This window comes from Oncorhynchus mykiss, chromosome 24 (assembly GCF_013265735.2).
Source record: "Oncorhynchus mykiss isolate Arlee chromosome 24, USDA_OmykA_1.1, whole genome shotgun sequence".
NCBI lineage: Eukaryota > Metazoa > Chordata > Actinopteri > Salmoniformes > Salmonidae > Oncorhynchus > Oncorhynchus mykiss.
This window is the reverse complement of record NC_048588.1, coordinates 17,532,156-17,556,008: the sequence shown is the minus strand read 5'-3', so window position 1 is coordinate 17,556,008 and position 23,853 is coordinate 17,532,156. Positions and strand designations below refer to the sequence as shown.

General features: G+C 44.6%; 1 protein-coding gene across 2 annotated transcripts; it reads left to right on the top strand.

Moving 5' to 3' along the window:
• The first annotated feature begins 6,515 nt into the window (after positions 1-6,515).
• Positions 6,516-22,888, top strand: LOC110503892 (polypeptide N-acetylgalactosaminyltransferase 17). 2 transcript variants are annotated; one of them, XM_021582511.2, is made up of 12 exons: positions 6,516-7,240; positions 7,358-7,768; positions 8,099-8,282; positions 10,456-10,622; positions 12,571-12,766; positions 13,239-13,436; positions 13,576-13,693; positions 14,048-14,233; positions 20,789-20,926; positions 21,127-21,222; positions 21,987-22,148; positions 22,601-22,888. In XM_021582511.2, the coding sequence occupies exons 2-12, from the start codon at positions 7,531-7,533 to the stop codon at positions 22,733-22,735; spliced, it is 1,818 nt and encodes a 605-aa protein (XP_021438186.2). In that variant the 5' UTR covers positions 6,516-7,240; positions 7,358-7,530; the 3' UTR covers positions 22,736-22,888. The 2 variants fall into 2 exon arrangements, with proteins under 2 accessions (XP_021438186.2, XP_021438188.2); XM_021582513.2 differs by having other exon boundaries at positions 6,517-7,240; positions 12,592-12,766.
• The last annotated feature ends 965 nt before the right edge of the window (positions 22,889-23,853 follow it).

The window sequence follows — 23,853 nt, the reverse complement described above, 5'->3', positions numbered from 1 at the left end:
GTCCCACCTCCTGGCCCTCCCGCTCCAATACCTATGGAGTTAGGGGGGGCCGTATCGAGGGGAACCGGAGGAGGAGGCTCCTCCTGCACCAGCTGTGGTTGGAGAGGACACACTACCGGTGCTGGAGGAGCTCGTCTGCGAGTCGAGAGGGCAGGCAGAGCACTTCCCTGTCACCTCAGGTGAGTCAGCACCAGACTCACTCAGAGCTCCCTGTTGGTCACATGTTTTTACCTATCTCTTTCCCTGAGTTTTCTCCCTCTCTCCAGCATAAGGCGCTAGTCGTTTCAGGCGCAGCTGGGAACTTTATGGATCGCGGACTCGCTCTTAGGTTAGGGATTCCGCTGGTGCCGATAGATCAACCCTTTCCAGTGCACTCCCTAGATAGCCGACCGTTAGGGTCAGGGCTGGTCAGGGAGGCCACGGTTCCACTGGACATGGTAACGCAGGGGGATCATGGGGAGCGGATTAGTCTCTTCCTTCCTCCTAGGATTTCATGGAAACAGGGGGCTCTCAAGGGGTGGTCAGAGGAGTGTTCAGGTAGGTGTAGAGGAGTTTCCATCAGTGCCACGACGGTGGAGAGTCCAGACCAGTTTTCCACTGTGCGCATTCCCTCAGAATATGTTGATTTGGCTATCGCCTTCTGTAAGAAGAGGGTGACCCAATTACCACCTCATCGACGAGGGGATTGCGCGATAAACCTCCAGGTAAACACATCACTTCCCAGGAGTCATGTGTACCCGTTGTCACAGGAGGAGAGAGTGGCTATGGAGACTGAATCTCTGGGACAGGGGTACATTCGGCCCTCCATGTCACCCGTCTCCTCGAGTTTCTTTTTTGTGAAAAAGAAGGAGGGAGGTCTGCGTCCGTGCATTGATTATAGAGGTCTAAATTCCATGAGAGTGGGGTTTAGTTACCCGCTCCCTCTCATCACTAGGGTGGTAGAATCATTTCACAGAGCACGCGTTTTCACAAACCTGGACCTCAGGAGCACATATAATTTGGTGTGTATCCGGAGGGAGATGAGTGGAAAACCGCGTTTAGTACCACATCTGGCCATTATGAGTACCTCGTCATGCCGTATGGGTTGAAGAATGCTCCAGCCGTCTTTCAATCCTTCGTAGACGAGATTCTCAGGGACCTGCACGGGCAGGGTGTGGTTGTATATATCGATGATGTATCGGCTCCCATTACCTCACTGCTGTAGGGCGGGCCGGCGCGTTTACGATGGTCAGCAGAGGCGGACAGAGCTTTTAGTCGTCTGAATGCGCTGTTTACCGACGCTCCCGTGCTGGCTCATCCGGACCCCTCTTTGGCGTTCATAGTGGAGGTGGACGCGTCCGAGGCTGGGGTTGGAGCGTGCTATCACAGGGCTCGGGCATGCCACCGAATCTCCGCCCCTGCGCTTTCTTTTCGAAGAAGCTCGGTCCGGCGGAGCGAAACTATGACGAGGGGGACCGGGAGTTGTTAGCTGTGGTAAAAGCTCTGAAGGTGTGGAGACATTGGCTTGAGGGGGCCAAGCACCCTTTCCTCATCTGGACTGACCACGGTAATCTGGAGTATATCCGGGCAGCGAGGAGACTGAATCCTCGTCAGGCAAGGTGGGCCATGTTTTTCACCAGATTTAGGTTCACCATCTCCTTTAGACCAGGTTCCCTTAACATGAAGGCTGACACGCTGTCCCGTCTCTATGACACCGAGGAGCAGTCCATTGATCCTACTCCCATCCTTCCAGCTTCATGTCTGGTGGCACCGGTGGTATGGGAGGTGGACGCGGACATCGAGCGGGCGTTACGGTTGGAACCTGCACCCCCACAGTGTCCAGCGGGTCTTGCCAGGACCGGCCAGGAGAATGGGCGAGGTACGTCCCTTGGGCGGAGGTGGCTCAGAACTCACTCCGCCACTCCTTCACGAACATGTCGCCTTTTCAGTGCATGTTGGGCTACCAGCCGGTCCTGGCACCGTGGCATCAGAGCCAGACCGAAGCTCCTGCAGTGGAGGAATGGGTGCAGCGCTCAAAGGAGACCTGGTGGGCAGCAGAAGAGGAGTGCTGACCGCCACCGCAGTGGTAGCTGGTCCCCTGCAGGAAGGTGAGGTGCCGGAGGTCTCTCCGCACCCCGCCGGACATCAAGGGGTCCCCCGCGTACACAGTACGTTCCATTCTGGACTCTAGATGCCGGGTGAGGGGCCTACAGTACCTCATAGACTGGGAGGGGTACGGTCCGGAGGAGAGGTGCTGGGTACCGGTGGAGGACATCTTGGATCCATGACTGCTGAGGGATTTCCATCGCCTCCATCCGAATCGCCCTGCGCCTCGCCCTCCGGGTAACCCTTGAGGCCGGTGTCGGAGGTTTCACAGGTTTCACCTGTTTCTCATTTGGGGTTTGGTTCAGGGCTATTCAAGTCTTCTATGCCCGCCTGCTTTTGTGCGAGCTTGTTTCTCTGTTCTGTTTGTGGATGGTTGTGTTTTGTTGTGTCTTTACTATCATTAAATGAAGACTTTTAGTTTTTATCAAAGATTCTCTGAAATTAATATTACGCGATCAAACTGATTAATCATGTAACTATAATTAACTAGGAATTCGGGGCACCAAGGAAAATATTCAGATTATAAAATTATAATTTCCTAATATAACCTTTCAGATATTTTATATCTGATCAATTACTCTTCGAATTAATGAATTATTTACTTTCTAACGTGAGGTTAGTCTCATTCCAAACATCGTAAATTGTTGGTTATCTGCACGAACCCAGTCTTCACTATGAGTCATGCATACATTAATTGTCTTAAATAATTTATTTACTAACTAAGTAATTCACAGAAATGCATAAACAAACAGTAGATAGTTACTAGGAAATGATAACGGAGTTTCCCTAGTGGGATAAACCGGTATCGCGGCTTGGTGGACAAAAGGGGAAGTGGGGGTCAACTGAGATGAGACACTACAAAGTTGATAATTATAACAATTGAAATGCTAATCCTTTGCACATGAACGCTCACTCATTCGGGAACAATTGCAATCAATATATATATTTACGCTCAGTGTGTCGTCTTGATCGCTGTTGAAAAGTTAGTTTCTGTTGGAGAGTTTCCGTCCTCTCTCCAAGATGATAATGTTTCTATGATTGTTCTGCCTAATCTCTCTCTCTCTCTCTCTCTCTCTCTCTCTCTCTCGCTCTCGCTCGCTCTCTCTCGCTCTCTCTCGCTCTCTCTCGCTCTCTCTCTGTCTGTCATGGTTAGAGGGGATAGTTCAGAGTGACATTCATTCATTCATTATAGAATGGATGTTTCGGCGGTTGTTGTTCTTCACATTCAATGATACCGAATTCCTAGCTGCAGACTAGTAATTAATATCAAAGACTTGTTCTTATTCTGTCGGTATTGATAGTCTAAGAGTTTAACCATGTGGTATGGTTAAAAGATTCAGCAATGGTCTGCAACCTTTGTCCTCCTGTGATTGAGAGAAACATGGTCTCCTGAGAATTTCTCAAAGTTGGGTTTTATTCGGAATTGCAGAAAAGGGGCTGTCCCAGGATGCCTGACCCTAACTGGGTTCATGCGCGGTCCTCTGATTTAGTTCAACTCAAAAGGGAATTGGAGTTTCCTTCATTAAACAGTCCAAAATCACATTACACAATTTTACAAACAGTATCATCCTCAGTTATTCATCGTATACAACAATTAGATGTAAACCTCATATCTGAGGCTATTATATAAACAGCGTTATGGTAATGTGGCCGCACCGTCTCCCATGAGCTGTAACCCCAAATTGTAACAAACGGACCAGTTCGTAGCTGGATTCTTCACCGATCTTTTATACCTTCTCCGGAACATGAAATTTGTTCGGACTTCAAGTTCTGTGAGGTGGAAGAAATTCCTTTGTTCTCTAAGAAAATTCACTCTGTCTCTTATACTGTGTCCATGAGGAGATAATCTCTTCGAGGAATTTATGACCTCACTGACCACAGCATCCTGGTTGAAAGAGCAGAGAGAGGCAGGGAGAGGGGGATGGTGCTTGCTGTACCGAAAGAGGGCAACGTTGAACAGTTTGTTATTTTTTCGGACTGTTTGGTGTCCTGTTTGGGTCGGTCATTATTTCGCCTGTTGTTTTTGGCGTGACCTGTCTTACCGGAATAAATACGGTTTTCCCTAAACCTCTGCTCTCTGCGCCTGACTCCGCACCCACCACTCCTAGCTCCGTGACATGTCTAGTATTGTGTGTTCTATTATTTGATTCCTCTATGCGAACTATGTAATATTTAGAATAGCCATGGAGTAGTCTTTGCATCTCTGAACATTTGGTTATCAATATACAGTTGATCGACTATGCGAGCTTCACATATCCTTTCAATCTATTTTCCTTGAAGATTGGATACAGAACTTTGTGCCATTCTGCAATTTCCTTTTGAACTGGTCATTCATGCCTATTTTTGCCAGCAAGTCTTTTGCCCAGGCTTTTAACCATTATTTTATCTTTTAAAAAAAACACACATTTGGTAACAATTGGGCATTCATGTCTCTGCCCTCACTGTCCATAATGGTGTACACATTCAAGTTGGATTTTGTCGACAGTTTTGCATGGGATCTGAAGAGCTGTAAGGAGGAACTCCCTAACTACAGCATCAGGAACCTCTCCTTCTTTCTCTTGGATACCAATAATTACCAGATTTTCTCTCATGAATCTAGTCTGTATGTCAAGTAAGGCTTCTCTCAGAAAGATGTTCTCCATTTTAAGTTCATTAACATCGGTTTTGTCCCCTTTAGCTTGTTTGTATCTTTCTCCAATGTCGCAGCTTTTTCGTTACTTGCCTTCAACTCTTTTTATATCCTTCCTGACTAGTTCAAGTATGCCCAGTTTGTAATTTATTGATTTTAACAGATCGGTTTCCACCCCTACCATTCCCGGTGGTGAAAAGATTAAATAATCTGTATCTGTCGAAGAGTCACGTTTTCTTTTTGGGATTAGTTCCCCTGTTTTACTCTCCGTCATGTTTGGGTGTTGCTTGTTTTCATAATATTTGTCTACATTTCTCTAGCCTTAAGGAAAAGATGGCGCTGAAGAACATGGCTGACGTTTTACATTCTCCCAACCAATTGTGCTATTTTGTTCGTTTTTTTGCATTTTGTGTAACTTATTTATAAACGTATTGTGTGCATATTGTTTCTGCTACCATCTCTTATGACCAAAAATAACTTCTGGACATCAGAACAGCGATTACTCACCGCGGACTGGAAGAAGCTTTTTTCTTTAACAAGTCTGACGAGCAGGATATTCTGCATTCACTGGAACAGATCCCCCGCCTTTTGCATGATGCAGGAAAAGAGGCCGGAAGCCTTCTGAGAATTCGTAGGCGAGTGAGTAAACTCCCACTGCCATCCGTTCTTCTTGTTAACATACAATCATTGGAAAATAAATTTGATGACCTAAGATTAAGATTATCCTACCAACGGGACATTAAAATCTGTAATATCTTATGTTTCACCGAGACGTGGCTGAACGACGAAACTGACAATATAGAGCTAGCGGGATTTTCCATGCACCGGCAGAACAGAGACGCTACCTCTGGTGAGATGAGGGGTGGGGGTGTGTGTCTATTTGTCATTAACAGCTGTTGCGCGATGTCTAATATTAAAGAAGGCTCGAGGTATTGCTTGCCTGAGGTAGAGTACCTTATGACAAGCTGTAGACCACAATATCTACCAAGAGAGTTCTCATCTATATTATTTGTACCCGTCTATTTACCACCACAGAACGAAGCGGGCACTAACACCGCTCTCAACCAACTCTATAAGGCCATAAGCAAAGAATAAAATGCTCATCCAGAAGTGGCGCTCCTAGTGCTGGGGAATTTAATGCAGGCAAACTTAAATCAGTTTAACCAAATTTTTACCAGCATCTCACATGACCAGAGAAAAAAAATCCTAGACCACCATTACTCCACACACTGTTCATACAACAGTCAAACCCTGATTTCTAACGTTTACGTTCCTTCTTCTGAACAACAAATAGCTAGCTAACGTGACAGCTAACATTATGGAAGCTATTCATAGAAGACCACATGCACAGAAGCTTTGGGACCTTTAGCTGTCAGGAAGAGGGGTCCAGAAAAGCCAGATCCACAGCCTGTGCTCGCTTTTTAAGCGTGCAATAATGACATTTAAATAGCAGAATAAAAACGATTTCAGTATTCTGATAAGATTTGTAATTGTAAAATTGGTAGGCCTATGTGTTATTTGAAAGTTTTAGGAAGATAGAAGTGGGGGAAATGTTGTTCATTATATCAGTTTTATGCTATTTCAAATGCATTATTTCAGGTTGGACATAGGCTTACAGTAGTAGCTTACAATAATCATGGGATGAAAGTTTCAGACAAAATATGATTTGAATTGCACCATAATTGCAGATAATTGGTGCGAGTCAACTCAGCCCACCCACCCGTCTGCATCAACGAACTGCTTTCTTCACTGTGTGACTGACTGGCACACTAACCAGGCACGCTCAAAACAAATCTCTTCCTAGGAGCTCCATTCCCTGTTTTCCTGCGTGCCATTATTAAGCGCTATCTAGCTAGCACATTGGAATAATTCGGAAAAATTAGATAACACGACAAAATAAGAAAACGGCGAGAATACGGGTATAGGTTAAAAAAAAAAAATTTAAAAAACGTTTTGCATTACTTTGAATAGTCCGAATGTGAGACGACACCTCGCTTGGAATGATTTCATCCGCATTTATGTTCTGCATTTGAGATTTCTTTCATCCGCGCAGCTGCATTATGCGGACGGTTATATTTTAGGCTGGCTGGCTGTGTAGCAGTCTATTCGTGCAATGCACCGCTCAAAACGTCTCACAATTATTTTTCCTACACGTGGAGGATCAGAGCCGCACAGAGAATGCTTAAACATGGGATAGGCGTTTTATGTGGTCAGTATTTATCTGCTATGATTTTGAAGATCCGAGGTCAGAGACAGACAGCGGCTGTCCTCAAACGCGTCATAGCCCACTTCTGCTGGATGCAAAGAAAGAAAGACAGACTTGAGATAGCCTTCTGACTCTTTAAATATTTAAGAAAACGGACTCTTCAAAACTGAAGATATGCTAGTCTCTGTCTAACATCGTCTACGCTTGATCTTCTAACAATACATTTTAAACAGAGAAGTCACGTATGAGAGAGCCCATGACCAGGCTCCAAAATTACCCCGAACTAGGACGCAGCCTAAAAATTGATCCAATGCGAAATGGTAGGTGGTTAAAGCTTATTATTGAAATTTTGTAATTAGCCTAAGTTATGTTAGAATATGAGCAATCTAAATCTGAAATAGAGCCTATGTTTCAGCTTTGTTTCACTTGATTTGCAGCACCAGCTTCTCCAGTTGGAATGTCGCCTACGGTATATACATACAAAAAAATACCTTCATCAACACACATTTACATTGAACCTTATTGCACATCGCAACAAGGAGGACTCCTGAATTTGTCCTGAATCGTTCCAAAAATACTGCAATTTAGATCCCGGACATCAACAACTTTAATGGCTTTTGTGTTAAGAAGATGGAGAGTGTTATTGGTGCTGAACGTGGTTGCGGTTGCGGGGTTCATGACACTTTGGACCAAGTGCACCCACACCCGAGTAGCAAAAACCATCGGTCAGGAAGATGTGAAAAGACAATCACGATCTAACGGCACTGCTCAAGGTTTGAGCATCAGTCATGAAGTATTGCTAAAGAGGCTCGGGTCGTTGGAGGACGTGGTTTACAGACAGCTTAATGGTAGGCTATGACTCTTTAGCACTTTAGCCTACCCACTTAAAAACAATGACTATGGCTCATTGGTTACTTTGTATGTCACTCAAAACCTACCACGATTGCTGTTATTTACATTGGCTGATGCTTAGTGTCCTCCCAAATGGCACTCTATAATTAGTGTACTACTACTTCTGTCCAGGGGACCACAGGTTAGTGCACTATATAGGGAATAGGGTGCCATTTGGGACATATATAGTATACAGCTACTGTACCTCTGTTAAAAGTCAATGATTCTCAAAACAACGAAGCAAATGTGTTATAGCATAGTGACCTTTTCTTGACTGTGAACTCCAGGTCTGTCCAAGTCCCTGGGGCTGATCGAGGGTTTTGGGGGGCGAGGTAAAGGGGGGTTCCCCGCCACCCTAGCCTCAAAAGAAGAGGCTGATGCCAAAGTACTGAGGGAGAAATATGGATACAATGCTTACCTCAGCCAAAAGATATCACTGGACCGGTCCATACCAGACTTCCGGCCTAGCAAGTAAGTTTTCGGCACCCTATATACTATATACCCTATACTCTTTTTGGCCCATAACGGCACTCTATTCCTTATATAGTGCAGCATCACTTTTGACCAGGGCCACTCTTACTATAGCTCAGCTGACAACCGTGTTTCAGTACGATAGACCCGCTACAATTTTCATGTGCTTTTATGTTTTTCCAAAGACCAATCCAGGCTTTGACATAGGATTGTGTCGAAACATTACATTTGGGTTTGTAAGCTGCAAGTTGCAAGCATTAGTCTGTGTGTGTGTGCATTTTGTTTTATTTGATACCCATCTCTGGATCTCAGCCATATCTTGGGCTCATGATCTAATCAGAAGTGATAAACATGGTAGTGTATACTTTGGTCTGTTAGTTGTTTCACTGCTACTGGATTGTTGCCATGGTCAGAGAGTCATGATTAAAGCTATGACAGTAGATGTTATTGTTTTGGCACCACTTAGCTTTGTGTTAAAACAAATACAATATTCTTAAAACCATCTAGTATTATCTCTGTAGCCCTGTAATCCCTCTTTCTTTGATGTTTTTTTGCAGTCTTATTTGTGATGAAGTCTAATGCGGCAATTGACACTTGGACGCACGTCGGAAGTGCGCGCACACACACACACACACACACATTATGTTTGTGCGTGTACACAACCCATCAGCACACAGAAACAAATTTATGTTTGAACATTAGCATTAGTGCAGCTCTTTTAGAGACTTTTCTAAAGATACATTTATATCTGTCCCCAATGCTGTGCTGGTTAGCAGGCAGACCCCATTTGAAAGCCCCTGATGAGAAATCCCTCGCCCCAGCTCTGCTCTACCACCAGCTGTGATACACACCCGCCGGCAGCCGCAGGGAATGGGAACACACCCACACTCACATCTACTAACACACAGACACACGCATTTGTAATTTAGTTTCTCTATTTCGAGCTCTAAGAGGACCATGATGCATGTAGAGTGTGATTTCTCTTTGTATGGTAACACATTAGAATGGGAGCCTTCTCTTTCTGGTATATCTTTGCTTGTTAACAGAACAGTATCGTCTAGCTGCCTCCTACAATGGAAGCCTTCTCTCTATTGGGTATCTCTTTCTATGCCCTGCAGCAGAAAGAGCTAGGAGTTAGAGCTATGAAATTGACTAACATCATCCAATCCTTTCCTTACTTACTTGGATGTACTGTATCACAATTCTTCGGATGTATCTCAGCAGTCGAAAGTGACTGCTGACTTGCTCTCAACTGTCCAATTCTTTAAGACCAGCACAGTTGAGGGAAAGGCGATAAGAGGAAGGATAGATACTGACACATTGTGGAAGAGTAAAAACTTCAAAACAAAAGCCACTTTGAACTATTAGGACATAGCCAGCCACAGATTCCTCACTTCCTCTCATTAGGGCTGGCTCTCGTTATAACAAATGCTAAAGTAAAAATAGACTTCCTATCGCTCTCTCCCCCAGTGTACATGCTGTGAGGCTAGGGAGAGGGGGTGTGTGTCAGCTCATCATCAACATGTACAGAAGAGACTTGGAGAAGAAGCAGCTTGCATGGTGGTGATAAACTTGGAAACCTACACTGCAATGTTGGGTAGTACTTTACATGAGCCCTCTGCCATAAGGGCGGGCTACATTATATTTTAAACTGGGTGGTTAGAGCCCTGATTGCTGATTGGCTAACAGCCATGGTATATCAGACCGTATACCACGGGTATGACAAAACATTTATTTCTACTGCTCTAATTACGTTGATAACCAATTTATAATAGCAATAAGGCACTTTGGGGGTTTGTGGTAAATGGCCAATATACCATGACTAAGGGCTGTGTCCAGGAACTCTGCGATGCGTCGTGCATAAGAACAGCTCTTACCTGTGGTATATTGGCCATATACCACACCCCTCCATGCCTTATTGCTTAACTATACACATATTATTATTATTATTATTATTATATAGGGCTACTTAAGTCATTGGCTTTACATAGGAGTGTTAAAGTACCATGTTCCTGAATATTGAATGATGAACTCACCGTTTGCCTTTATCTACAATGTATAAGGATGTATTAATATTTGATGTCATTAGTGACAATAGCTAATGATGTGTGTGTGTGTATGTCTCTCTCTGTGTGTCTGCATATGTCTTTGTGCGTGTGTGTGTGGTCTCCAGGTGTAAAAAGGCCAGCTTCCCCAGGGATCTTCCAAACATCTCCCTTATCTTCATCTTTGTCAATGAGGCGTTGTCAGTAATCCTCCGCTCCGTCCACTCAGCTGTCAATCACACACCGGCTCACCTCCTCAAAGAGATCATCTTGGTGGACGACTACAGCGATGACGGTGAGGAGAAATACACACACACACACACTGCCATACGCACACACACACGCACACACACACACACACACACACACACACACACACACACACACACACACACACACACACACACACACACACACACACACACACACACACACACACACACCTGAAAGTGCATGTGAACACATACACACACATCCAATATACATATTCATACAATATACATTTTGTTTATGCATTTAATTTAATTATATTCTATGCTTTATAAAGACATCCTTGTCCAACATGCTGTTTTGCTGCACAGACAGGACAGTCGGATCAAGGCAAGAGAAGATGTCTGTTTGACAAAATCCATCCAAGGAGAGGGACAATTGTGAATAGAGTAAGCAGTGAGCAGAGAGAGAGGTGGTTAGAGGAGAGAGACAATTATAGGCACAGAAAGGTGGATTTAGAAAGGAAGAGGGAGAGATGTGGGTAGAGGGAGAGAGTGAAAGGGTGGAAGAGTTTAGTAGAAAGTGAGGGGCAGAGAGTGAAAGGGTGGAAGAGTTTAGTAGAAAGTGAGGGGCAGAGAGTGAAAGAGAAAAAGGAGAGAAAAATGGTTCAATTTCCCCCACGTTCCTGGCACGGCAGGATGGCAGAGGGCCAGCAATCCATCATGGAGGGGGGGGCATAAGATATTGCAGTGGTTGAGATTGAGAGGCATGCAAACAAATAACACACACCCTCTTACTGTCTGCATAAGTCTTCTCTCAGCCACACATGCACTGCACATCCGTCAGCACATCGAGAAGGGCGTTCCTGCATGTGGACATACCTGCATCTGCAGGAACGTCTTTTTATACTATTTGTAAATGTTTAAGCTAGGACAGGCTGGAGGCAGGGGCGCTCCAGTATAGTAGATAGCATTAATGCACAATAATGTTGGATCCTAGCCGCCGATAAACCCCACAGAAGGGGCAGGGGCGACAATGGTAGCTAGCTAGCCGTACACCGGTAGACAGTGACCTTCACCCCCGCCTATCAGGCACTGTTTTTCCACAGTTCAGGTAACGACGGCAAGGGCAGGTGTTCAGCAGGCGGGACCGAAGGACACTGTGTGCTAGCTTAGCCAGCAAGTCTGGTACTCATGAGGCGGGGGCAACACCGTGTGCTAGCTAACTAGCAAGATAGCACACGGTGTCACTAACTAGTAAGCTAGCTAGTTAGCTAGCACACAGTGTCCCTCCATCCTCCCACCTGATGTGCTAGCAGTAGGCGAGGGCGACTCCGATAGACAGTGTCCTTCGCCCCTGACTGTCAGGCACGGTTTTCTCCGGAACACAGCAGGAGGGAGGTGGGGGCGACACTGTGTGCTAGCTAACTGGCAAGCTAGCACACGGTGTCGCTAACAAGCGAGCTAGTTAGCTGGCACATGGTGTCGCCCCAGCCTCCCGCCTGCTGGGGAGGCAAGGTCAATCGGTAGACAGTGTCCATCGCCCTCACCTGTCGGGCACTATTTCCTCGCAGTTCTGCTAACGACGGTGAGGGCAGGTGTTCGGCAGGCGGGAGTGAATGACACAGTCTAAACTCAGATAATACTTTCATTTCCCTTTTTACCCACATTTAAAAATATCACAAGCATGAAGATGTCGTGCTCGTTTATGTAGGAGCCAATGGACTCCATTTGCATACTATTGAGCAGATCTGCCAGTGTGTGTTTGAGTGAAGGCTGTGGGGGTTCTGAGAGTGTGTCCAGGGGGAAAAAGCTCATAGCACAGAAGCCAATAGCTCAGGAAGCACCCAACTCTCCCTAGTGTTGTTGTGAGACTGTTAGAAAGCACTGCAATGCTGGGGCCCATGAAAACAGATACATCTCTTCTCTGTGTGTGTGTGTGTGCACATGCGCTTAAGTGTTTTTCTGAAAGTGTTTGTGGGTGTGCTTCTGTGTGTGTCTGCTTGCTTATGTTTGTCTGTGTGTGTTGCTCAGTTATATTTGGTTGTGTCCCAGAACAACTGAAAGGGCCGTTGGAGGATTATGTAAACAAGCGTTACCCAGGTATGGTGAAAATCGTGAGGAACCAGAAGCGAGAGGGACTGATCCGTGCCCGCATCGAGGGCTGGAAGGCAGCCAGTAGCGAGGTGACGGGTTTCTTCGATGCCCACGTTGAGTTCACACCCTCCTGGTGAGTGTATGTGTGGGTTTCAACTCGATGGTTTAATAAACTTTGACTTAAAGGGGGGGATCAGAAGGAATACTTCAGCAGTTGGTCAAGCAGCAATGTGAGATTTTCCAGCTGAAAGAATTGCATACTACTTCTAGCCATCTAGAATATCTGCAATACCATATTTGTAATAATAGTCTAAAGACCTGAATTGCCATAAGCTTTTATCAACTGACAGTATTAAAAGTAGGCCTAGTATTCAAGTACAGTCACGGTGTTGGTATGTTCCTTATGCATACACTAGAGTTGACCAGGGCCCCCAAATACACAGAAAAACTACACTACACAGGGAGCTGCTTCTGACTCAACTTGACTCAACTCAACTCAGAAGAACTAGGGGGACTGCCTTGGAGGCTTAGGGAGGCAGAGGGAGAGAGAAGGAGACAGTAGATCTTAAGAAACCTCCGGCCCCATCTTTCTGTCTCTATGTCAGGGCTGAGCCGGTTCTGATCAGAATCAAAGAGGACCACAAGAGGATCATCCTGCCCTCCATCGATAACATCAAGCACGAGACTTTTGAGCTGGAGCGCTACGAGAACTCTGGCCATGGCTACAATTGGGAGCTGTGGTGCATGTACATCAACCCCCCCAAACAGTGGTGGGATGACGGGGACACCTCCGCACCCATTAGGTAGGCTACACACACATATATACACACACACAGGCATGCGTACACACACATACATACATACACACAACTAAATAAACACTTGAATTTAGAGAACCCAATTGCCAAAATAAGGAAAACAGAATCACCCTTCCCCCCTCAGAACTCCTGCAATGATTGGTTGCTCCTTTGTGGTCAACCGCGAGTACTTTGGGCACCTGGGGCTGCTGGACTCTGGCATGGACGTCTACGGAGGAGAGAACATTGAACTGGGGATCAAGGTTTGTGTGGCACCCATTTCTCTGTGAAGGCTGAGCATAATTGGGCTCTGGTCAAAAGTAGTGCACAATAAAGGGAATAGGGTGCCATTTAGGATGCAGATTTGTATGTTAGGGTGGCGAGAGGCAGGGTTACTAGTTTGTGAATAGTGCATTCTGTATCCTGTATTGTCTTTTGTCCGATTTCAGCAAGTATGTAATTGTGGTTCTTTGAGTAGAGCTAAGCATTGGGTTGTTTGTTCGTGTGTTTGTCTACTTGCTTTCTTAATTATTTGTGTTAGGCCTGCAGAACATTTGTTGTGTGTGAAGGTATGGGCTCTGTTCTCATACTATTTCTCCACCAACATGCACTACCAGGTGTGGCTGTGTGGGGGCAGTATGGAGGTGCTGCCCTGCTCCAGAGTGGCTCACATCGCCAGGATGAAGAAGCCCTACCACAGCAACATAGCTTCCAGCACGCGGCGTAATGCCCTGCGTGTGGCCGAGGTCTGGATGGACCAGTATAAGTCCCAAGTCTACCTGGCCTGGAACATTCCAATGGAGGTTAGTTTCTCCTACATACTGATTTGAAGTCATTTTGGGGGGGGGCATATGAACATGTATGTTCAGATAGAACTCCAGGTCAGGGAGTCAGGTGAAGTTGAACCCTATACACTGATCTATACACTGATTCTCCAAGATCGCATAGCAGTTCAGACGTCTTTTGTCCTCGTCTTGTCGTGTCCTGTATATATATATATTTACAACTTTTTTTCACATACATTTTATTTTTATTTTCCATCAACTCATCTTCTAAACACTCTCCTGCAACCAGCCTCACCAATTTATATTTATAAAAAAGTATTATTTACCTCAGATCTGCAATCCTTCAGGAAGCTAGCCAGAAACTCCAGGAGGCTGGCCAGAAACTAGCCAGAAGCTAGCCAGGAGCTAGCCCAGAAGCTAATCAGAAGCTAACCACGGTTTGTGGTCATCGGCTGTCCTTTAGTTCGAAAATCTATCGAAAATCTATCGCCAGTTTTGTACGGCGCAGCGCGGCTCGGGAAACGGAACATACCGGACCATTTTTTTTCTCTCCATGTCCCTGGATTTCAACTGCTCTCTGGACGTTCATACCCGGATCTCACAGCTAGCTAGCTGCTATCCGTGTGACAGTCGGCTTTCGTCGATTCCGGAGCAAACATCGATTGTTCCGGTGCTAGCCAGCTCCGTCAATCACGCCTGAGTTCCATCATTCACTCCTGGGCTGCAGTCACCTATCCGGACCCGTTTCACTGCCTACGCGGAGCCCCACCGGGCCTTCACAACCGGACTGCCGACGTTATCTACCTGAAGGAGATCCGGCTGGCTCCTCTGTCGCGACGTTACCGGAACGCCCATCTGCGGCCCGCTAACCGTTAGCTGTCTTTCCGGCTGCTATCTGAATAGACAATCGGACAATTTATTTATTTGAATTATTATGTTTTCTTCTCGGGCCTCTATAACTATATCTATTGTTCTTATTTTTGTTGTTGTGTGATTTGGATTAATCCCCTCTACCACACGGAACCCCACTAATCTACTGACCGAACGCAAGAGGTGGCTAACAACAGACTCCATCCTATGCTAGCTTGCTACCGGTTGGCTTGGCTAGCTGTCTAAATCGCCGTGACCCTAAACCAACCTCTCCACTCACTGGACCCTTTTGATCACTCGACTAAGCATGCCTCTCCTTAATGTCAATATGTCTTGTCCATTGCTGTTCTGGTTAGTGTTTATTGGCTTATTTCACTGTAGAGCCTCTAGTCCTGCTCACTATACCTTATCCAACCTATTAGTTCCACCACCCACATATGCAATGACATCTCCTGGTTTCAATGATGTTTCTAGAGACAATATCTCTCTCTTCATCACTCAATACCTAGGTTTACCTCCACTGTATTCACATCCTACCTTACCTTTGTCTGTACATTATACCTTGATGCTATTTTATCGCCCCCAGAAACCTCCATTTACTCTCTGTTCCAGACGTTCTAGACGACCAATTCTTATTGCTTTTAGTCGCACCCTTATTCTACTCCTCCTATGTTCCTCTGGCGATGTAGAGGTGAATCCAGGCCCTGCAGTGCCTAGCTCCACTCCTATTCCCCAGGCGCTCTCTTTTGACGACTTCTGTAACCGTAATAGCCTTGGTTTCATGCATGTTAACATTAGAAGCCTCCTCCCTAAGTTTGTTCTATTCACTGCTTTAGCACACTCTGCCAACCCGGATGTTCTAGCTGTGTCTGAATCCTGGCTTAGGAAGACCACCAAAAATTCAGACATTTTAATTCCAAACTACAACATTTTCAGACAAGATAGAACTGCCAAAGGGGGCGGTGTTGCAATTTACTGCAAAGATAGCCTGCAGAGTTCTGTCCTACTATCCAGGTCTGTACCCAAACAATTTGAACTTCTACTTTTAAAAATCCACCTTTCTAAAAACAAGTCTCTCACCGTTGCCGCCTGCTATAGACCACCCTCTGCCCCCAGCTGTGCTCTGGACACCATATGTGAACTGATTGCCCCCCATCTATCTTCAGAGCTCGTGCTGCTAGGCGACCTAAACTGGAACATGCTTAACACCCCAGCCATCCTACAATCTAAACTTGATGCCCTCAATCTCACACAAATTATCAATGAACCTACCAGGTACCTCCCCAAAGCCTTAAACACGGGCACCCTCATAGATATCATCCTAACCAACTTCCCCTCTAAATACACCTCTGCTGTCTTCAACCAAGATCTCAGCGATCACTGCCTCATTGCCTGCATCCGTAATGGGTCAGCGGTCAAACGACCTCCTCTCATCACTGTAAAACGCTCCCTGAAACACTTCAGCGAGCAGGCCTTTCTAATCGACCTGGCCGGGGTATCCTGGAAGGATATTGACCTCATCCCGTCAGTAGAGGATGCCTGGATATTTTTTAAAAATGCCTTCCTAACCATCTTAAATAAACATGCCCCATTCAAGAAATTTAGAACCAGGAACAGATATAGCCCTTGGTTCTCCCCAGACCTGACTGCCCTTAATCAACACAAAAACGTCCTATGGCGTTCTGCATTAGCATCGAACAGCCCCCGTGATATGCAGCTGTTCAGGAAAGCTAGAAACCATTATACACAGGCAGTTAGAAAAGCCAAGGCTAGCTTTTTCAAGCAGAAATTTGCTTCTTGCAACACTAACTCAAAAAAGTTCTGGGACACTGTAAAGTCCATGGAGAATAAGAACACCTCCTCCCAGCTGCCCACTGCACTGAAGATAGGAAACACTGTCACCACTGATAAATCCACCATAATTGAAAATTTCAATAAGCATTTTTCTACTGCTGGCCATGCTTTCCACCTGGCTACTCCTACCCCTGTCAACAGCACTGCACCCCCAACAGCAACTCGCCCAAGCCTTCCCCATTTCTCCTTCTCCCAAATCCATTCAGCTGATGTTCTGAAAGAGCTGCAAAATCTGGACCCCTACAAATCAGCCGGGCTAGACAATCTGGACCCTTTCTTTCTAAAATTATCTGCCGAAATTGTTGCCACCCCTATTACTAGCCTGTTCAACCTCTCTTTCGTGTCGTCTGAGATTCCCAAAGATTGGAAAGCAGCTGCGGTCATCCCCCTCTTCAAAGGGGGGGACACTCTTGACCCAAACTGCTACAGACCTATATCTATCCTACCATGCCTTTCTAAGGTCTTCGAAAGCCAAGTCAACAAACAGATTACCGACCATTTTGAATCTCACCATACCTTCTCTGCTATGCAATCTGGTTTCAGAGCTGGTCATGGGTGCACCTCAGCCACGCTCAAGGTCCTAAACGATATCTTAACCGCCATCGATAAGAAACATTACTGTGCAGCCGTATTCATTGATCTGGCCAAGGCTTTCGACTCTGTCAATCACCACATCCTCATCGGCAGACTCAACAGCCTTGGTTTCTCAAATGATTGCCTCGCCTGGTTCACCAACTACTTCTCTGATAGAGTTCAGTGTGTCAAATCTGAGGGTCTGTTGTCCGGACCTCTGGCAGTCTCTATGGGGGTGCCACAGGGTTCAATTCTTGGACCGACTCTCTTCTCTGTATACATCAATGAGGTCGCTCTTGCTGCTGGTGAGTCTCTGATCCACCTCTACGCAGACGACACCATTCTGTATACTTCCGGCCCTTCTTTGGACACTGTGTTAACAACCCTCCAGGCAAGCTTCAATGCCATACAACTCTCCTTCCGTGGCCTCCAACTGCTCTTAAATACAAGTAAAACTAAATGCATGCTCTTCAACCGATCACTACCTGCACCTACCCGCCTGTCCAACATCACTACTCTGGACGGCTCTGACTTAGAATACGTGGACAACTACAAATACTTAGGTGTCTGGTTAGACTGTAAACTCTCCTTCCAGACCCATATCAAACATCTCCAATCCAAAGTTAAATCTAGAATTGGCTTCCTATTTCGCAACAAAGCATCCTTCACTCATGCTGCCAAACATACCCTTGTAAAACTGACCATCCTACCAATCCTCGACTTTGGCGATGTAATTTACAAAATAGCCTCCAATACCCTACTCAACAAACTGGATGCAGTCTATCACAGTGCAATCCGTTTTGTCACCAAAGCCCCATATACTACCCACCATTGCGACCTGTACGCTCTCGTTGGCTGGCCCTCGCTTCATACTCGTCGCCAAACCCACTGGCTCCATGTCATCTACAAGACCCTGCTAGGTAAAGTCCCCCCTTATCTCAGCTCGCTGGTCACCATAGCATCTCCCACCTGTAGCACACGCTCCAGCAGGTATATCTCTCTAGTCACCCCCAAAACCAATTCTTTCTTTGGCCGCCTCTCTTTCCAGTTCTCTGCTGCCAATGACTGGAACGAACTACAAAAATCTCTGAAACTGGAAACTCTTATCTCCCTCACTAGCTTTAAGCACCAACTGTCAGAGCAGCTCACAGATTACTGCACCTGTACATAGCCCACATATAATTTAGCCCTATCAACTACCTCTTTCCCAACTGTATTTAATTTATTTATTTATTTTGCTCCTTTGCACCCCATTATTTTTATTTCTACTTTGCACATTCTTCCATTGCAAAACTACCATTCCAGTGTTTTACTTGCTATATTGTATTTACCTTGCCACCAAGGCCTTTTTTGCCTTTACCTCCCTTCTCACCTCATTTGCTCACATTGTATATAGACTTGTTTATACTTTATTATTGACTGTATGTTTGTTTTACTCCATGTGTAACTCTGTGTTGTTGTATCTGTCGAACTGCTTTGCTTTATCTTGGCCAGGTCGCAATTGTAAATGAGAACTTGTTCTCAACTTGCCTACCTGGTTAAATAAAGGTAAAATAAAATAAATAAATAAAATCTATGATCAGTTTTGCGTACATACATTACCATCCAAAAGTTTGCGGTCACTTAGAAATGTCCTTGTTTTTTAAAAAAAGCAATTTTTTTGTCCATTATAAAATAACATCAAATTGGTCAGAAATACAGTGTAGACATTGTTAATGTTGTAAATGACTATTGTATCTGGAAACGGCTGATTTTAATGGAATATCTACATAGGCGTACATAGGCCTATTATCAGCAACCATCACTCCTGTGTTCCAATAGCACATTGTGTTAGCTAATCCAAGTTTATCATTCTAAAAGGCTAATTGATCATTAGAAAACCATTTTGCAATTCTGTTAGCACAGCTTTAAACTGTTGTTCTGATTAAAGAAGCAATAAAACTGGCGTTCTTTAGACTAGTTGAGTATCTGGAGCATTAGCATTTGTGGGTTTGATTACAGACGCCTCACAAGTCCTCAACTGGCAGCTTCATTAAATAGTACCCGCAAAACACCCGTCTCAACGTCAACAGTGAAGAGGCGACTCTGGGATGCTGGCCTTCTGGGCAGAGTTCCTCTGTCCAGTGTCTGTGTTCTTTTGCCCATCTTAATATTTTATTTTTATTGGCCAGTCTGAGATATGAATTTTTCTTTGCAACTCTGCCTAGGTCAGCTTCCTGGAGTCGCATCTTCACTGTTGACGTTGAGACTGGTGTTTTGTGTATACTATTTAATGAAGTTGCCAGTTGAGGACTTGTGAGGTGTCTGTTTCTCAAACTAGACACTCCAATGTACTTGTCTTCTTGCTCAGTTGTGCACCGGGGCCTCCCACTCCTCTTTCTATTCTGGTTAGAGCCAGTTTGCGCTGTTCTGTGAAGGGAGTAGTACACAGCGTTGTACGAGATCTTCAGTTTCTTGGCAATTTCTCGCATGGAATAGCCTTCATTTCTCAGAACAAGAATAGACTGACGAGTTTCAGAAGAAAGGTCTTTGTTTCTGGCCATTTCGAGCCTGTAATCAAACCCACAAATGCTGATGCTCCAGATACTCAACTAGTCTATAGAAGGCCAGTTTTATTGCTTCTTTAATCAGGACAACCGTTTTCAGCTGTGCTAACATAATTGAAAAAGGTTTTTCTAATGAACAATTAAAATGATAAACTTGGAATAGCTAACACAACGTGCCATTGGAACACAGGAGTGATGGTTGCTGATAATGGGCCTCCGTACGCATGTAGATATTCCATAAAGAAATTGGCCGTTTCCAGCTACAAAAGTCATTTACAACAATAACAATGTCTACACTGTATTTCTGACAAATTTTGTTATCTTAATGGACAAAAAATGTGCTTTTCTTTCAAAAACAAGGACATTTTTAAGTGACACCAAACTTTTGAACGGTAGTGTGTTCAGATAAAACACCTACTTCCCTACCTAGATTTTCACTAGTCTATTTCAATTAATCTCTTCATTATCCTAACTACATTATGCAGTATATGTACACCATCCATTTCATTGCTAATGTTACATATTTGTAATTGTGTGCGTCTCAAATGGCACCCCATTCCCCATATAGTGCACTACTTTTGACCAGAGCCCTACGGTGTTAGCCTCGCGGGCCACCTGGCATTCCTTACAGCGAACCATTATTGTAAACTTGCGAGATCAGGATGGCTCACGAGGCTACTTTGGGGTGCCATTTGGGACACAATCTGTAATCAACCACTCCCTGTTCCAGAACCATGGGATAGACTATGGGGACATTTCTCAGAGGGTAGCCTTGAGGAAGTCTCTGCATTGTAAGAACTTTGAGTGGTACCTGGACAACGTCTATCCAGAGATGAGGAGGTACAACAACACTCTCTTTTATGGGGAGGTGAGTTTTACTAGCAACAGGGCCTATATACAAAATTTTACTAAACACTCATCAAACACTCATAAGATGCTTTTAGCAGCCAAGTAGCCTTTTCCCCCCATAAAAAGTTTCCCACCCTTTTTTCTCTTTGTCTTTTTCTCTCTCTACCCCCTCCATCCCCCTCTCGCTCTCTCTCTTTCTCTCTCCCTCCCTCCCTGTAGATTCGTAGTAGCAAAGCGACCCATCTGTGTATGGACCAGGGAGAGAAGGTAAACCACACGGCCACCCTGCACCCCTGTCACGGAATGGGACCTCAGGTAACCGATTAAACTAGGTTTACAGTATGTCCCAAATGGCACCTTATTCCCTACTTAGTGCACTACATTTGACCAAAAGTATTGCACTATATAGGAAATAGGGTGCTATTTGGGACATTCTAGGTTCACTAGAGAGGCACTATGCCTGCCAGCTGTGAGAGCAAAATCTGCAGGGGAACTTTTTTTAAAACCAGAATGTAGTCCTTTGCCCCTGTCGCATACAAATGTAGGGGATATCATGACAGGTTCTACAGTCAAAATAAAATATGCAGACAAACTGTCTCAATCATATCAGGTTAATGCATTTTTTTTAAGACCCACTTTGAATGAGAGTGGATATAATATCATATCACAAATAATTTCAATTGATTTCAAAAAATAGAAACAACTTGCTCTGCAGGAAACGCAATACAACAACTAGCAGTCGAAACAATCTACCAGACTTCAGTGTCAGAAAATAATTTGTTAGCGTTTGTGAAATAAAAATATTTGATAACTTTTTAGCCATGTACTACTTACTGTAACTTGTCTCTCTGTATGTTCTTCCCAGTTGAGTTGAGGAGGACACACCTAGTTGTTGTTGATAGTCCTTTACCATTCACCACTTAATTTGGTCTCCCTGTGTCTCTCCTACCAGTTGTGTTAGTACATCAAAGAGGGAGAGTTCTTCCCGGGTGCTCTGGCCAGTACAGGGGAGAACACATATAGTGTTGTTGATAACCCTTGACCAGCCATTCACAGTCGTGTCTCCCTGTTCCTCCCAGTTGGGTCGGTACACCAAGGAGGGCCATTTTTTCCTCGGCGCTCTGGGCAGTACAGGGGACGAAACACGCTGTCTGATGGACGACCAGGTCTCCAATTTCCCTCAGCTCCTCAACTGTGACAAAGTCTCCAACACCAGGCTGACCACATGGCACTTCTCTCAGGTCAGACTCACTTTTACATTGTTTTTTATTTTTTAAATTTTGTCATTTTTAAAATTCCTTTCATTTAAGTTTCTTATACCGTGTTACTTACTTACTTATTTACTTATTTATTCCCTGTAGAGCATAGGGCCGCAGCATGCCCCTGCCATGCCAGACCTGTGCAGGTTAACCCTGTGTAGTAACACTGTAATAACACCACATTGTAAGGACCTGTGAAGTTGAAAATAAAAAAATGATAGAAGCTGCCTGGAGGTGACTGTTGATCATAAAGCATCTAAGAGTAGGAGTGCTGATCTAGAATCAGATCCCCCACTGTCCATTCATTATAATGTAAAAGGCTAAACTGATTTTAGATGAGTACTTTTAGTCTGAGAAGCTTAATGAATACTCTGAGGTCCCATGAAGGTAGTAGCCTACTCAATTGAGAACATTCTATTTCCTCTGTCCTTCAGAACGAGTCGATCATCAACAGAGCCACGGGTCGCTGTCTGGAGGTGATACAGGCTAACGTTTACTTCGGACACTCGCTGGTGCTTCAGACCTGCTCCGGACAGAGGTGGAACATCAAAAACACAATGAAGCAGTAGCCACAGCATGATGCAGAATTCTTCTTTGGCCAAGATAGTGTTATTGTACTGAATTGTATCAGATGTCATACTGTATTATTACAATTATTCACTTGGTGTTAACAGTTGGACTTTTCCAAGATTGTCTTCCAATAAACTGCTGGTCTGATGGTATTTTTTTTATTAATTTTTTTAAAGTTGTGTATTCAAATACCACATGGGGTGATTAAGTTGACACAATATTAACCCATCACAGCCTACCACAGATTTATTCAACTTCAATGTTTTGATTTCTTGAAAGGGTTTTTGCCGTTCCTTTTCAGCAACCTATTAAGATATTTCCAAATTGAAAAGAAACAAATATGAAAAGTGCATTAAGACCAAACTGTTTTGTGACTGATTCAGGATTCAGCACAACTATCTCTGACACACCTTGCTGTGTGTTCTTCTTTTTTTTTCTTTTTTCTCCCACCTTTATTTAACCAGGTAGGCCAGTTGAGAACAAGTTCTCATTTACAACTGCGACCTTTGTTAGTACTATTTATTTACTGTTGTTAAAATATATATATTTTCACTGTCAATGAGAGCATCCAAAAATCATTTTTCATTGATTTCAAAAGAGACAGTCCCTTTTTCCCATTCAGCTTTATCCCAGCTGGCTAGCATCAGCGTAGGAAACTGCTAGCAGAGCCATGAGAATGCCTCTGAGTTATGAATGGAACAATCACATTTACTATGTAGTGTGTCTGTGGGAGTAGAGGAGGCAGCCATTAAAAACAAGGAGGCAGTCGAGGCCCATATTCATAAAGCGTCTCAGAACAGGAGTGCTGACCTAGGATCGGTTTAGTCTTATTTAGATCATAACGAAGATTGCATGGACAGGACAGAGGGACTTGATCCCAGATCAGCACTTCTATTTTGGTCTAGGATCCGTTCTAACTTTTAGATCATGAATAAAAATTAGGGAGCTAGCGAGCTGAAGGAGTGCTCTCGACTGCCTATTTTATTTGAAATGCCATTTTTTTGTTTTATTTATTTGACACCAATTTAAACATCAACCACCCGCTTGTGATGGCCCGACCACGGAGTCACGCCAGAGCTACCTATCCCCGTTGATCCCCGGTAAGCAAGGCCGCTGC